This window comes from Pyrgilauda ruficollis, unplaced genomic scaffold, assembly GCF_017590135.1.
Source record: "Pyrgilauda ruficollis isolate IOZ18807 unplaced genomic scaffold, ASM1759013v1 scaffold274, whole genome shotgun sequence".
NCBI lineage: Eukaryota > Metazoa > Chordata > Aves > Passeriformes > Passeridae > Pyrgilauda > Pyrgilauda ruficollis.
In genome coordinates, this window is record NW_024524089.1 from 144,991 (window position 1) to 159,404 (window position 14,414).

Consider the following 14,414-nt stretch of genomic DNA (forward strand, 5'->3'; position numbering starts at 1 on the left):
GCTTCCCACAAAGCTCTGCTAAAGACTCTCAATCTAAACAAAAATGAAAGACAAAACTTTGTCCTGTGGTTCACTTTCTATAAACTCCAAACTTGTGTACTTTCCTAGGACAATTCCAATCAAGAACACAGGCAAAGCTGTATCCAGGAAGCTGCAATACACATTATCACAAATAGCAGTCCTTTTTGCCACTAAAAAACAGTAGCCCTGCAAAATCCTGCAGAAATATTTCTGTGAAAGATCAGTAATACGGAATGGGAGTTCATCTGAACAGCCCCACACATCTCTCTTCCCCTCAAGTCAGATGGATTAGGAGTCACAAGACATGTGAATGTAGGACAAATTTGTATTTGCCACCCTGTAATTCCAGCACACAAAGAGGTATTTGCCACTTAACAATTGAAAGAGGGCATTTCTTCTCGTAAAATTTCTTAGAGATGTCTGCCCAGGCATAAATGGGGACATGAGACTTCTCCTCATAAATGAATGACAGACTTGCTGTGAATCCAATTCCAGTAAACATATTTAGAAACTTCAGCTCCTTCCACTGTTACCAATGTCAGCTGACACTAAACTTATTGTTGGCTGCAGCTTTTAAGCTTAAACAAGTGTCTTCTCTTTTCTTAAAACCTGCCTTGTCCCTAGATGTTTCCAAGTTGGGAAATGCAGATGGACTGATGCCAGATGACATGTATATCACAAACTTCTGCTATTGCTAAAGTTCGTTCCTTCCTCATCACTGAAACATTTTTTTTTTCCACCTTATTCATTCGGATGCAGGGGTGCATGACCCAGACAGAAAGTGCCCAGTATCCCTTTTTGCTCACCTTGTCAAAGTAGCGTAGCTGGTAATCCAGGATGACCCCATTGGGCTGGTCTGGCTGAGGCCACGACAGTGTGATGCTGTTGGTAGTACGACTCACCTGATGCATCATAGGCACAGCAGAGGGGACTGGAATAAAAGACAAAAAGGAGACATTGCAAAGGGATAAGGTTAAAAATGAACTGTAATTGAAGATTCCTTAGGATGAGTTAATAAGTTAGGGCAGCTCTTCCTTTAATTTTCCTTAATTTGCATCACAAAGTACTCCATAAAATAACCAGAAGAAATCCAGGCACAATACTACTCTGCTAGGAGATACAGTCACTGATAACTCCGACTGAAAGAAAATTAAGAAATCCACATCCAGCTGATTATGCACAGGAGTTAAGAAATTATCTACATTATAGCTGGAATATAACTGTGATCTTCAAATGTGCAATTTTTATGTGCAAGATGAGAAGGTGCTCCTTGCCACTGCCTTAAGATCACTCTTGGACAAAGAATACGACAGTGGTCAAAACAAAAGCAGAGCACACTACTTCTCTTCTGCTCCTCCCCCAGACTGTAATTCTTTTCCTTGGGGAAAAAAATCAAGTATAGGCTATCAGAGTAACGGAGGCCTTGTATAGGAAACATTCTAGAGAATGGAAATCCACATCTACCAAAACCATTCATGAACCCATCTGCACACACATGCACACTTTCCAGGTTCATGCAAAAGCTAAGAGTGTATGAGTTTCATGTTGAGAAGAGATTTCCAAGCAAAAATTTCAGGACAATTTTAAGAGGATCCAGTTGTCTTTTCACAAAGCTCTTCTCAAGTTTTGTTTTCTCTCTGCAAAGAAAATGTCATGTTGTCAAGAAACCCACAGGTAAGCAGCTACGGTATCCTCATTTTCCTAATGGATGCAACATTTTCAGCAACATTTAAATTTTCCAGAAAAAGCACACCAATGAAAAGCTGCCACCAAACCCCACTGGTTTTAGAAAATAGACATAAACTTCCTTGATGTGAAGAATGAAGCAGAGACATTTGGCAAATGATCAAAACCTGCAGAATAGCATTTTCTTCCCTCGTTAATAGTGAAGAAGATAAAAGGATTGTTTTTAATAACAAGATAAAATTATTCTGAAAAACATATTTCAAATGGGTTTCAAACAGCTCAGGCAAGTGGGAACTAATTTAAAAATGTAAATGAAACAAGAGTCTAAGCAATAAAATACTTTCTCTCCGTGTTACTCCTTTTATTTTTTGCCATTGCTTATCCTTCAAACAAGATTACACAACTACTTCACCTGCCAATGAGAATGTTGTGACAAGAATGGAAGAGAGCAACAATTAACCAAGACCATATGTAGCATTTAAGATGTAAATTAATAACACTGTAGTAAAATGTCAGGAGGTAACTGGTCAGTTAATAATTGACCAAGACAGATTCTGCTACGTTTAGTGTTTCAAAAAGTTTAACTCTCTTTCACTGAGGCACAAAGCAAACACCGAGAAAATGTGCAAACCTAAATGCAGAGCAACATTGCCAGGGAACAGTCCACTTCCTTCTAAGATTTTACAGAATGATCAGAGTTAAATCTCCCCGCAATTCCTTTCCTTCCCACCTCTAACAGTTATTCTCTTGCTTCTCATTTCTTCCCAATCCCCAATTTTTCCCCTACCTGGAAGAATTAATCAACAAAGAAATAACAAAAACACCACTCAAGTGTATCTCTTGACCACGTGCCAAAACATTCTAGAATGTTTCTATTATCCACATATTCATCACTTAGGATAATCAGATGGTGGCGGGGGGGAGGCAACCAGGATACTGCAGTCTGTTCTATTAAAAATAGTAATTTCAGTGATTTGCACCTAATAAGCAGAAACTACTTAGAGCAAAAGCCATTAAAAACGCTCAGAAATAAAACCAGCTATGAATCACTGCAAGGCAGGTTGTCTTTAATCTGCCTCTTTGAGACAGAGTTGTGATTTTGATAGATGTTTGTCTCTCTTTTAAGGACCTAAAAAATTATGAAACACTAGCCAGGGAGCTCTTCCATCACTTGAAGCAAAAGACATATCAAGATTTCTCTCCTGAAAATTTCATACTAATATGGTATGAATACCAATACTAAGGTGACATGCAAGACAAACCTAATTGTTGGTCGAGTAAGTACCTATTTCCTGTCAGAGGTGTATTATAAGGTTATTCTCTTAGTGTTAATACATTAAGAAATATTAAGTTCAACATTTTATGTCTATAGACATTCAAAGTTCCATACCTCTACTGCCACAGAAGTGCCAGATTAGTATTCTCCCTTGTCTGCATGCCAACTTTTAAAAACATTTGTAACAGAATCTTGCTTTCAAAACTTTCTTTTGCATACACAAATCTGACCAGGTCTATATTGATTTTATTCTTTTCTTTTTACATGAGGTTTATAGACATAGACATGTTAGGTCCCTGCCTAATGGCAGACGAAATCACAGTGCCTGATTTAATCCAATCTGGGCAGTTGGACTAGATGATCACTGTAGGTTCATTTCCAACTATTCTATTCTATTCTATTCTATTCTATTCTATTCTAATCTAATTGTAATTCTATTTACTGAGAGCAAAAAACAAGCTATGAGATCAGATCTTTAATTAAGACTGAAAAAGCAGTTCTCATTCTATGTAATTTAAATAATAGCAAATGTATGGAAAATTCTTGCTCACATAAACCTAGTTAAAGCTGTAACGAAGTCCATACACTAGTTAAATACAACTCCCACATTCTATATTTTGTGGGTTGTCATTTTTTCCTGGCAGCAGACACGTGCCTGCAAGACTAAAAATCTATCTCAATCAACAGACTAGGTAGGAAAGAAATGTGAAGGAAGTGCAGACTCATGTAACAATACATAGCAATCCCCATTTCTACAGAGCACAGCCAGGTGCCATTCTCAGCAGACCATGAGCATTTCTGGCATGTGACATTCAGTCCATACTACATTCTATGAAGATATTTCGGGAGAGCCAATGTGGCCCCTTTGTGGTTCTGCCTGGAGGAGTCCTGTGGGATAACGCCCTGGAGTGAAGAGTGGCTCAAAAAAGCCAGTTCATATGCAAGGATTACCTCTTCCAGGTGCAAAAGCAGTCCATCCCAACAATCACAAATTCAGGCAAAAATGCCAACAGGCCTGCATGTTTGAACAAGGAGCTCCTACCTAAACTCAGACACAAAAAGGAAGTACACGGAGGGTGGAAGCATGGACAGGTAGCCTGAGAGGAACACAGAAGCACTGTCCAAACACGTAGACACATGGCTAGGAAAGCCAGAGCCCACCTGGAATCATATCTGGCTCCATACAGCAAAAGCAAGAAGGGTTTTTCTAAGTACAGAGCTGGATGAAGAAAGAGGGAAAATGTGGGCCAACTGCTGGGTGGTGCAGGGGTCCTGGTGATCAGTCTTTACCAGCAAGTCTTGCCTTTAGGAACACCAGATTGTGCAGACCTTGGGGAAGTCTGCAGCTGGGAAGATCTTCCTCATGCCAGATCAGGTGACTGAGCATTTAGGCAAACTACTCCATTCCATGGACCCTGATGGGATGCATTCTTCGGGCTGATGTAATTTTGAGAGCACTCTCGGTAACCTTAGAATCATCTTTGTGACTGTGAGGGGTGAATGAGTAACAGTGGAAAACAAATGTCACTCCTCTCCTCAACAAGGGAAGGAAAGAGGATACAGGGATATGCAGGCAGCTAAGCCTCACCTTCATCCAAAGGGGTTGTTGAGTCTCCCACCTTGGCAATATTCAAAGGTGTTCTGGGTGTGGTCAGGGGCAATTTGCTTGAGGTGACCCTGATGAGCAGACAGGTTGGAGAATATGTTCTCCAGAGGTGTCTTCCAAGCTTAACCATTTTCTGATTCTGAGGAGACATCCATTTAGCAGTACTGACTAGATACCCACAGAGTACAGAGGAATTCAGTGATGTGGGTCGTGGGTCATCACTTTACCAGGATTCAAACTAAATCCTGCCAAGACCTGTGTGTTAAATCTAGTTATTTATGTGTTTTCTTCCCCTTCCATCTAGCCGCACAATCTTCTGAAGTTATACGGTTTGATCAGCCTCAGCTAGACCTCTAATGTTCACTAACATGTCTCTATAGTCTCTCTTGGTTATTTCACTTTTGTTACCTCTTCAGGTATCCTATTCTCCTCATATTCCAAGCATATGACATAAAGACCCAATCTTTGTTCATAGCTTTGTTCCAGCTTCCCAAACATCATCTTCTAGGAAGAAAAGTCTGAATGCAGCATGGAAATTCCCTTCTTGAAGTGTTTATTATCTTATCCTTATTTTGAAAATGTCCTACATTTTTCCACACATTTCAATTTAGTTCTGGCCCTTTCTCTAAATACCCAAAAATCCTTTAAAAGTATCTTGGATTCTCTTCTGTCATAACCTTGTACTTTTGCTCCCTATGGATGAAGAGTGCTTTAAAAGGGCAAATTAGTCAGTTGTTTTAACTTCCCTTCAGTCTCTTATTATTGGTTTTTGTATGTGCATTCCATTCATGCTTAATGAAAAGGAAAACAGCCTTTATGACACAAGGTGCCATGTTTTACTTTGTATTTTGTACTTATACTTGCTCAAAAGATTTCTGACTTCATGTGAACAGTAAGTGAAACCTGAATTTTGAAAACAAGCACTTTCGTTCTCTGCTCATGCTGCAGAGATTGGGCACATTAAAGAGAGAAACTGGAATAGTTCCTTTTTGTGGAGTGACCATAGAAACTATTATTAATTCCCAGTCACAGCCGGGCAAATCTATTAAAGATGGCTAAATTGACAAATGTCATTAATGTTGCTAAGGGAAAAATTAAAACTTAAAAGAATATTTTTGTTGTTCCTATCTGAACAGAAAACAAAAAAGTTGAATTCTTTGGGAACTTTGGTGAGTGCTCAGGGCTGGCAATTAGATCATAAATAAGTGAACAGCTAAGGACTTTGAAAAACAATGTATTTCATTTGCCAACTAAGTCTACTGTACTTTTTTGGCTCCCTTTGGAAAAGTGAACATCTTCAAGCAATTCATCATTTCCCTTCACAATCTCATAATCATACTTAGTATTTAATTCTTTTCCCCTTCTCACACCATTTCGTGTGAAAATCTTCTGTCAGGTCCTCTTAAAGTTCCTGGCACTACCCGAAAGTGTCCTTGTCCTCATTCATCCTCTTACACAAGCCTTCAGACTGTCTAGCACTCATTTCTGCAGCGCTACAGATTCTTGGTATTGCTAGGTCCCACTGCTCTGATTTGCACTGATGCAGAAGGCTGCTACATATATTTTCACAGGTACAAGGCAACCTGGTCAAATAACCTTTACCTTCACATACCTATACGAGCTCTCAGAATGTCTGGACTCAGCTGAAAACCCCAATACATTTGCTTTTAAAAGTCTGCATTGATTTGTTCCAACATTTAAATCTCTGCTGCCTTTCTTTTTCCTCTTCTTTCTAGGAATGTAAGAACTGCCTGAACGAATAAGTTCAGTAGCATTTCTCTGGCAACAGATATTACTACATGCTTCAGTGAAAGATGCAGGGAAAAAGTGGTAGTTACAGGTACTACAGCAGTGCACAGAAAAAAATTTTTCACAGTCCTTTAAATAAAAACCTGACTTCTGTCCTTACACATGAGAAGAGATATTTGTTTACCTTGATAAGTACACTTGAAGATGTTAAAATAATGAATAAAAATTTAGTCAGTTTTATTTTTTGTGATAATATGGTAGGAGTTTAAGTTCTTTGCATTTTTGTGTGTCAGGTTCACACCTGTGAAGTATAACTTCATTAGAATTACATAATTGCCTTTCATCATGTGGTTCCTGCTATCTGCAACACCCTTCCAACATCTCTGTATACTTCCTGACATTTATTTAGGTATTCACCCTCAGCACTTCAAACCTGAGCTGAAAGCAATTCCCTTCTCTTGTCTCATCTCTGCACAGTTCTTCCGGTGATTAGCATATCATATTTGCATTTCACACTATTACTATCCAAACAGGTTTCATTACTGTTATCCAAACAGGCCTCATGTTTCAGGTTAGGTCTTACAGTAAAGGAGGTTTTTCAGTGACAGCCCTTCTAATTCTGATTTCAGGCACATGGTCACTGAACAGTAGGAACGTCATAATCAGTCTGCCACAGAAAAATCTCATTCCAAAGGATCCTATCATACTCTGAAGAAGGGCCAGAAGACTGTGAGGGGTACACAAACTCTTAGAGGAACAGTGTTTTGGAGATAAAGTTGAAGAGTGAACAGGTATGACGGGAAGAAGAAAAGGTAGGATTCTTTCCACACAGAACATTGCCTAAGATACCTCTAACAAAGGGGCAGGAGTATTTTTTGGACCAGAAATTTAGAAGAAGAGAGAGAACTCAGAGTGATGTATGAGTAAGCAGAATCTTCAGAAACTGCCAGGACTGGAGGGTCTTTTTTTGGGTCATCTTTAATTCAGTGGGGAGTAAATTTTTGCTATGGCCTTTATCCTGACACTGTACCTTTTTCTGCTTTGCTTTTTTTTTGTACCCTTCATGTTTTCCTGTACCCTTTTTCTCTCAGCATGTAAAATCCTGAAGGTTCTATCTCTGCTTGTATAATAACAGAAATAATACTAATTGTTACAATAACACAACATCAACAAGCAATGCTGAAGTGAAAAGCTGCTGAAGGGATCAAAAGGAGGGGGTATGGATGAGACAGGCCATGTGATGGAGGAAGCAGGCCTTGTTAGTATGAGCTGTCAGTACAAATCAAGGGCAGCTCATCTCAAGCTCACTCCTAACGATCCCAAGGAAAAGCAAGGAAAGAAAAAACTGCAGCCAAACACAAAAAAAAGCCACTCAGTACACCCTGATGTTTAAGGAAGTTGTTGTCCCCTGAAACAGCTTTTCTGTGCGAGAGAGGCACCTTAGAGAGGAGAACCCAAGACACCCAAGACACCCAGAGACACCCAGAGACACCTGGAAGAGGAGTGGTCAGAAAATTCAAACAGAAACAGAAGAAGAGGGTAGACTGGGTGATTCCGGGAAGGAGGAGGAAGCAGCTGCTCAATTAAGTTATCTCTGATATAGATAAAGAAGGTTGAGATGAGAAGCATGAAGAAAGAGAATTCTGTAGGACGTTAACAGAACACCCACCTTTCTCCAGGAGAAGCCAAAGGAACTGCCTGGAATTACCATACAAATTACCCAGCCACATTTTACTTCAAACAAAAACTGATCACCCACTTGCAGTCAGCTTCTTAAGGAGACCAGGGATCCTAGAGGTGCTTTGCTACTTGATGTCTGTCAGGTAACATTTCAAAGGGAACAAACAGATCAAACCTGGCATCTATTAACAGCAGCAAACTAGTTGGGGGGTATATATATATATATATTCCCTTTCTTTCCATATAATAGAAACAGAAATCGTAAAATGTGATTCAACCAAGCCCATGATGCCACATCTGGTTTCACAGCACTTCTCTGGAGCTTTACCAAAACCTTGTTTTGCAGGGGTTTCCACACTGCACTCTAGAATCTCATGCAGGATTTGTTTCAGTTTAACATTTACACAACTCTTAATGTTTGCAGACATTTTCTGTCACTCAGTTCAAAGTGTTCCCCCTCTTTCTCCTCTTCATCACATTACTCCTTATTATATCCTCTTAAACAAGCTGTGTATAATTCCTCTCCATATTAGCTTATATGTGCTTGTGAAGAACAACATATGCCCAGTCTCTTAATGCTGACATTTAGCAGAACTCTATGCCTGGATGTATGTGTCTCTCTCCAGCTCCAGTCCTTGTAAATTATATTTACAGGAAACAGAACTCCTCCGACTGCCCACACAACCCATCAGTATGTTGGTTTAGTCATCCCCATGGTTTAGTTCCTAGTTACAAGGATCACGACATTTTTGAATATAACTGCACAACACATTCTACCATGTAATGAGCAAAAAAAATAAAAAATCGTTTCTTATGAAAAGGAAAATACAACGATGAAATGGAGAAGAGTAGAGGATAGAGAAAATGAATAGCTTCTCTGGCAAACCGATGCTCACAAAATCCTCATCAAACGCTGGTAGTGTCCCCTCTCTTGCACAATGAAACAATGTTCTTCATCTGACCCACAGTGCTATACCTCATTGCAATTTCTCCAGATTCTTCCCCAACAATCACATCAGCTGCTAAACTTGAGTTTTTCTGCCAAGAAGCAAGAATGGAAAGCCCATTTAGATAAGGCAGAAAAGAGAAGAGCAAAAGTGAAACTGTGGAGCTAGCAGGGCAGGATAAAAAAAGGCACACAACACAAGTAAAAAGACAAAACTCCAGCATTCAAAAGACAAAAGCAAATCAAATGAGACACAGAAGTAGAAACTTCGAGACAGGGGCGTCCTCACCTGACTGGCTGGTGCTAACATTGATGGTGGCAAAGTGGGGCGCTTCTGAACTCAGCTCAGTGACCAAGTTGACGGCCTGGATCTCGAAGGTGTAGTGCACACGGGCCAGGAGGTTGGAGACCTGCACGCGGCTCTCGGTCAGCCCCACCTGGCGCGGCTCGAAGTGCACGCTGTCCCCGCAGCGCACGCACGGCCCCGCAGACCCCGCCGGGCACACCTTGCAGATCACGTTGAAGAAAACGTCCTTGCGGCCGCCCAGGTCCTTTGGGAGGCGCCAGGTCAGCAGCACGTTGGAGCCAATGATTTCGTAGCTGAGGTCACGAGGAGCAGAGGGGATGCCTGCAAAGAAGAACGAAGGATCAAAATCCCAGGAAAGAATGGGAGAGAGGTGAGGGAAGGGAGGAGGCAAAGCAGAGGGAAAAGCATAGAAGATCGAATTGCTGCTTCGTTTTATTCTTACTCTTCTTCAGTTGTTTCTTAGGGCGAGGCTAAGATAAACATACTCTTTACTACATCAAGCACACACATTAACAAAGGAACAACTGAATTAGCACATTTTAGACAAACAAAATTACAAAGAAAAGTCTTTGTTTCAAGGGTGTGACTTTTTAATTTCCCTAAAAGAACAGCCATTGTTTAGGGAAGTGCCAATCCCTTGAAATTTTAAACTTTACACAAGCTTAGTAAAGATTTATCTCTACTGAGACCTGTAATTCTCTCCTTTGGCACCTAGTATCTCTGAACTTTCTCAGACTTTAGTTAACCTGTTGCATCTGTTCAAGGAACTGGACACCAGTTTTGCCTGCAATTATTCCTGGTGCCAGCCACATTCCTCAATGGCATCAGAGGTAAACTCTGACAGCTGAAAAACTGCCCATTCTGCACATCCAACACTTCCCTTGATGGCACAGAAACAGAGAAGAGAAGGAGGAAAATGCAGAGGGTGAGAAGAAGGCATGGGGATGAGAATGGGACAAGACACTGCAGCTAAGAAGAGAAAAGTTCAGAAACATAGAACTGGGCAGCAGAATTGCACTGCCAAACCTGGGCACAGACACAAAGCAAGATGGGAAAGGGAGGGACAGAGAGGCTGAGCTCAGTAACAGGGAGGGCTGAGGGAAATGTTATTTTCAGAACATTTCCCTCTGAAGGCTGTAATGCAACCCGCGAATCCTCATTCTCACCATCACTCTGTAGTCAGGTGCAGGAGCAAAGGGAAGTTTTGGGTTATTTCAAAGGTCTTGAGAAGAGGGGAATTGCAACTCTCCCCAGATCATTTGGGCACATTCTCTCTCATTAACTGCCCTTCTTGCTTTCAAACACTTCATCCAAACACTTACCAGTACAGGGAGCATCAGAATTGTCTGAAGCAGATCGATAGTACCGGTTCTGACACACACATTCCCGGGAACCTGGCAGTGGAGCGTGGCTGTGGGCAGGGCACAGATGGCAGGGGTCATCTCCCACAGATACTTTAAAGAAACCAGGGGCACAGGCTAAAAGGAGGAAAATAAGAGAGGCAAAAGCAGGAAAATAATTAATTCAAATTTCAGAAACACTGCAATCTTATTTACATTTAACTTGTGCTCCTACTGCTGGGAGAAGTTATTGCATAGAGCTACTACTGGTTTTGGTTCTTTATGGAGCATATTTTGTCCAAGTTGCCCTTTCAAAACAGTTTATTTTATTCTGTATGTAAGTGCTTAAATTGATTCACTGGCAGATGAAAGACAAGCAGTCCTGAGACAGCTTTGGCCTCCTCGAGTAATTGTCTTCTCATTATTCACTCAAAGAGCTTTTAAATTGGAGAAGCCAAGGAGCCCAGCCAAGCGATTTGTCTTGAAATATCAAACAGTTGCCCACACCTCCTTCCCCCTACCCTACATAGCCACAAAATTGGATTTTTTATGCTGCCTACAACAGTTTCATTGCTTAAAGTAATATACACTACCATTGCTGATTTTGCATTAAAACTAAGAGCAGACACTAAGACTGGCAGTCCTATTTTCTTCCTGTAGGTCTGAAAACTTCCCAGTAATGGATAAAAGTATGTTAATTAGTCAAATTTAATCTGCAAATGCACAGGAACATGTATATGCAACAAGCTGAAACAAGGATGGAAATCCATCCTACAGGGAAAGAAAATGAAAAAGTAATTTATTAACAATATGGGAGTATGGCACATTCTAGGTTTGGCAAAGATGCCTAATAGGAGGTGCTTGGACCTTATATAGAAGTGCTAGGATACAGCTTTTACAACTTTTATGTATGTTTTCTAAAGCTGATTTTCTATATAAATAGATGCAGCTCTTTTAGATTTTATGGACTAACAAGCTCAGGTGAAAGTTCATTTGCAGCTGACATTTGGTTCATTAATTTCACAATAAAGAACATTTTATTACATGTTAATTAAATTCATAATAAAGGGCATTTCCATACCCAGGGAATGGGAAACTTTCAGATAGACCCCAGATACGCATTTGATGTTAAAAGACACAAGGGACACCCTCGAGAGCAGAACTATTCCAGTGGTTATTGTAAACAGAATATTCCAATGGATTGAGGATAGCAAAAAGTCACCTAAAAAAAGCAAAGTAAAAAGGTAAGAGAAGAATATTGTATAGAGGTGTTATATGAAATCAGATTCATGTGTGTTCAATCCCCATTGGGGCTACAGGCGCAGTACAGAAATAACAGCCAATAACATCTGTGGAGTCCCTTCAGTTTATGCCTCTTGTATTACTTCATCCTCTCTGTCAAAATTCTTTTTGGATGCACACAGCAACCTCCACATGTACAAAGATAAGAGTGCTAAGTCCTAGAACAGGCCAGACCATAAAGGGGACTTCAATAACTCTGAATGAAAGCTATTAGATAGGGGAACTCTGTTTCTTTCCAGCACTCAAAAAATGACAACATTCAGTGTGTGATACATTGCCATTTGGAAAGGAAAGGGGGAAAAGAGACTGTAATTTTTCATGTGATGGATGATTGTTAAGAAAAGTGCAACTGCCTTTGCCTTCAGGCCTTTATCCAGCAGAAAATCAAATTATTCCCATACGGAAAGACACATCCATATGTTTGTATGGACAAGAAAGAATATGTAAGATTTTATCCACTTCATAAACTATACACCTTTCACTCAATTTTAGGCTCTCTTAACAGCCACAGATGTAGGATATAATATCCACACTTCTTGGCAAATGCATTTGTACTGAAACTAAGGGTAGTATGCATGGGAAGTTCTCATCCAACACACTGCAAAGTCATTCAACCAAAATTTCAGGGATCTTTCTTTCTTTACTTCAAGTTTGAGAATGCTGAACTTCATGTGAATGTCTTTAGCTTCTTAAAAAGTAATTTTATCTCATCTGTTTTTTCTTGCATCAAACTCCTTCTTGAGCTTTTGTTGAGCTTAGAACTAATGACACATTCATTCCACCTGTCAAGGCAGACCTTGTAGAATGGTTATTTTCTTTCATTCAGTATTACAGCCTGATATCAAGTAGGACACCTTGCTGCTCGTCACAATAATGAAAATGAACAGATAATGGTAATGTCTGCCACATATGTGATGCTAAAGGGAAATCTGTAGAGGGTACAGACCTTACCCCTGAAGTACAAAACCATATTTACCCTACAAGGACAGTGCAAAAAGATTTAAGGTCAATTCACCTTTAGCCCAATTACTAATCATATGGAAAGCTAGCAAAGCTGTGAATGAAGAATTCGTCTGGTATTTAGTAAATACAATTAATTTTAAAATAAACATGTTGTGTTAAAATAAATAAACATTTATTTTTACACAGTTCCTTAAAGTGTACTGGCAAGTTGCTGATGAGCCTGGGGTGCAGGTGTGAGGTCTGCAGAGATGGCACACTGTTGATGAATTAGCCAAAGGTAGTAAGCACAAGTGCAGTGCTGTAGATTTTATGCAAAGGAACAAAATGGTGCAGCACCGCCTCAGTAAAGAAGGGCAGTCTGTGTCAGCACCTCTACTGCCTAAGAGGCAATGCAAGATTTCATCCATGTTATGGGCAGACACTCCAAGTGACCATAAACATTCAAAACCTGCTTGTAAAAACCAACCAAGCAACACACAGAGCAAGAACACAAGCCTCTGGACAGGAACATGGTGTCAGCTAATGGATAACAATGTTATCTGCTTATATCACTGATGCAGTACACTGCTATAGGGACAACACTCTGGAACAGGTATGTGTAACAAACACAAGTGATCAAATACTTACACCTCTTCTTAACTGCCTCACAAAATCTAATTTCACTGTCCATGCACTGTGCTTGGCACTACACGTCTGAACCATATGCAGAAGTAGGCTACTGCTGTCTCCCCAGGCACTGCCCAGGGCTCCATGCCTTTTGTCTCGTGAGCTGATTCCTTGCTGCCTAAGAGATCTCTTACTCACTGAGGCCGCAGCTATTTTTGAGTGCAATCCCAGAACTGTAAGAGTCACTCCATGAAGAATTGTTTACTTAGGTTCAAGAGTAATGACAGCATGAGACAGGTGACTTTACAGTAAATTACAGGTTTAAACAAGAAGAATATTTCCACCAACTAAAGCAGCAGGCTTCTGAGAGAAATTTAAAATACTAGCTGTAGACAAAAAAAACCAAACCCCCGCCCCCGCCAAAAAAAAAAAAACCCAAAAAAAAGTTGAAAAAACAAACAAAAAAAAACCCCAAAATCCTAACCACATTTAAGAAGGAACCTACCCTGTTTACGAAGTGATTTTGATACAGCCATTTACGTCTCTTCTTTCCAACATCTCCAGGCCAAATACTCCCTTGTCCTTTATTTAATTTAAGCAGAGTGAAGCAGCCACATAGGCTCATTAATAAGCACTCCACTAGAGCTGAGTAAACTGAAGAAACAAAACTTCACTGCAGCTGTTCCACCAGTGAAACAAATTTCAGTAATATGCTGACATGTCCTATGTGCTAGACCAGAGTAGACTGATGCCTTGGATACACCAGTGTGTCTCAGATGGCTTCTGATGTTTACCTGTGAAAAACTGGATGGAGCTCAGAGGTGACAAGCTGGAATTAGCCTCCCATTCAGAGGCACTGATCTTCAAGGGGGACTACAACCAGCCTACTATATTGGAGGAGGAACACAGCAGGGCATAAGGGTTCCAGGAAG

The 14,414-nt window shown here is 40.3% G+C and overlaps 1 protein-coding gene across 2 annotated transcripts in view; it reads right to left on the reverse strand.

Annotated features, from left to right (window-relative positions):
- LOC121355885 (ephrin type-B receptor 5) overlaps positions 1 to 14,414 on the reverse strand; it is a 65,824-nt gene that overhangs the window by 10,663 nt on the left and 40,747 nt on the right. For both annotated transcript variants that reach the window (XM_041471712.1, XM_041471711.1), the window contains exons 5-7: positions 10,594 to 10,749; positions 9,254 to 9,592; positions 828 to 952 (exon numbers count right to left, since the gene is read on the reverse strand). In XM_041471712.1, the coding sequence (XP_041327646.1) occupies positions 828 to 952; positions 9,254 to 9,592; positions 10,594 to 10,749 (620 nt within the window). The remainder of the gene's footprint in view (positions 1 to 827; positions 953 to 9,253; positions 9,593 to 10,593; positions 10,750 to 14,414) is intronic.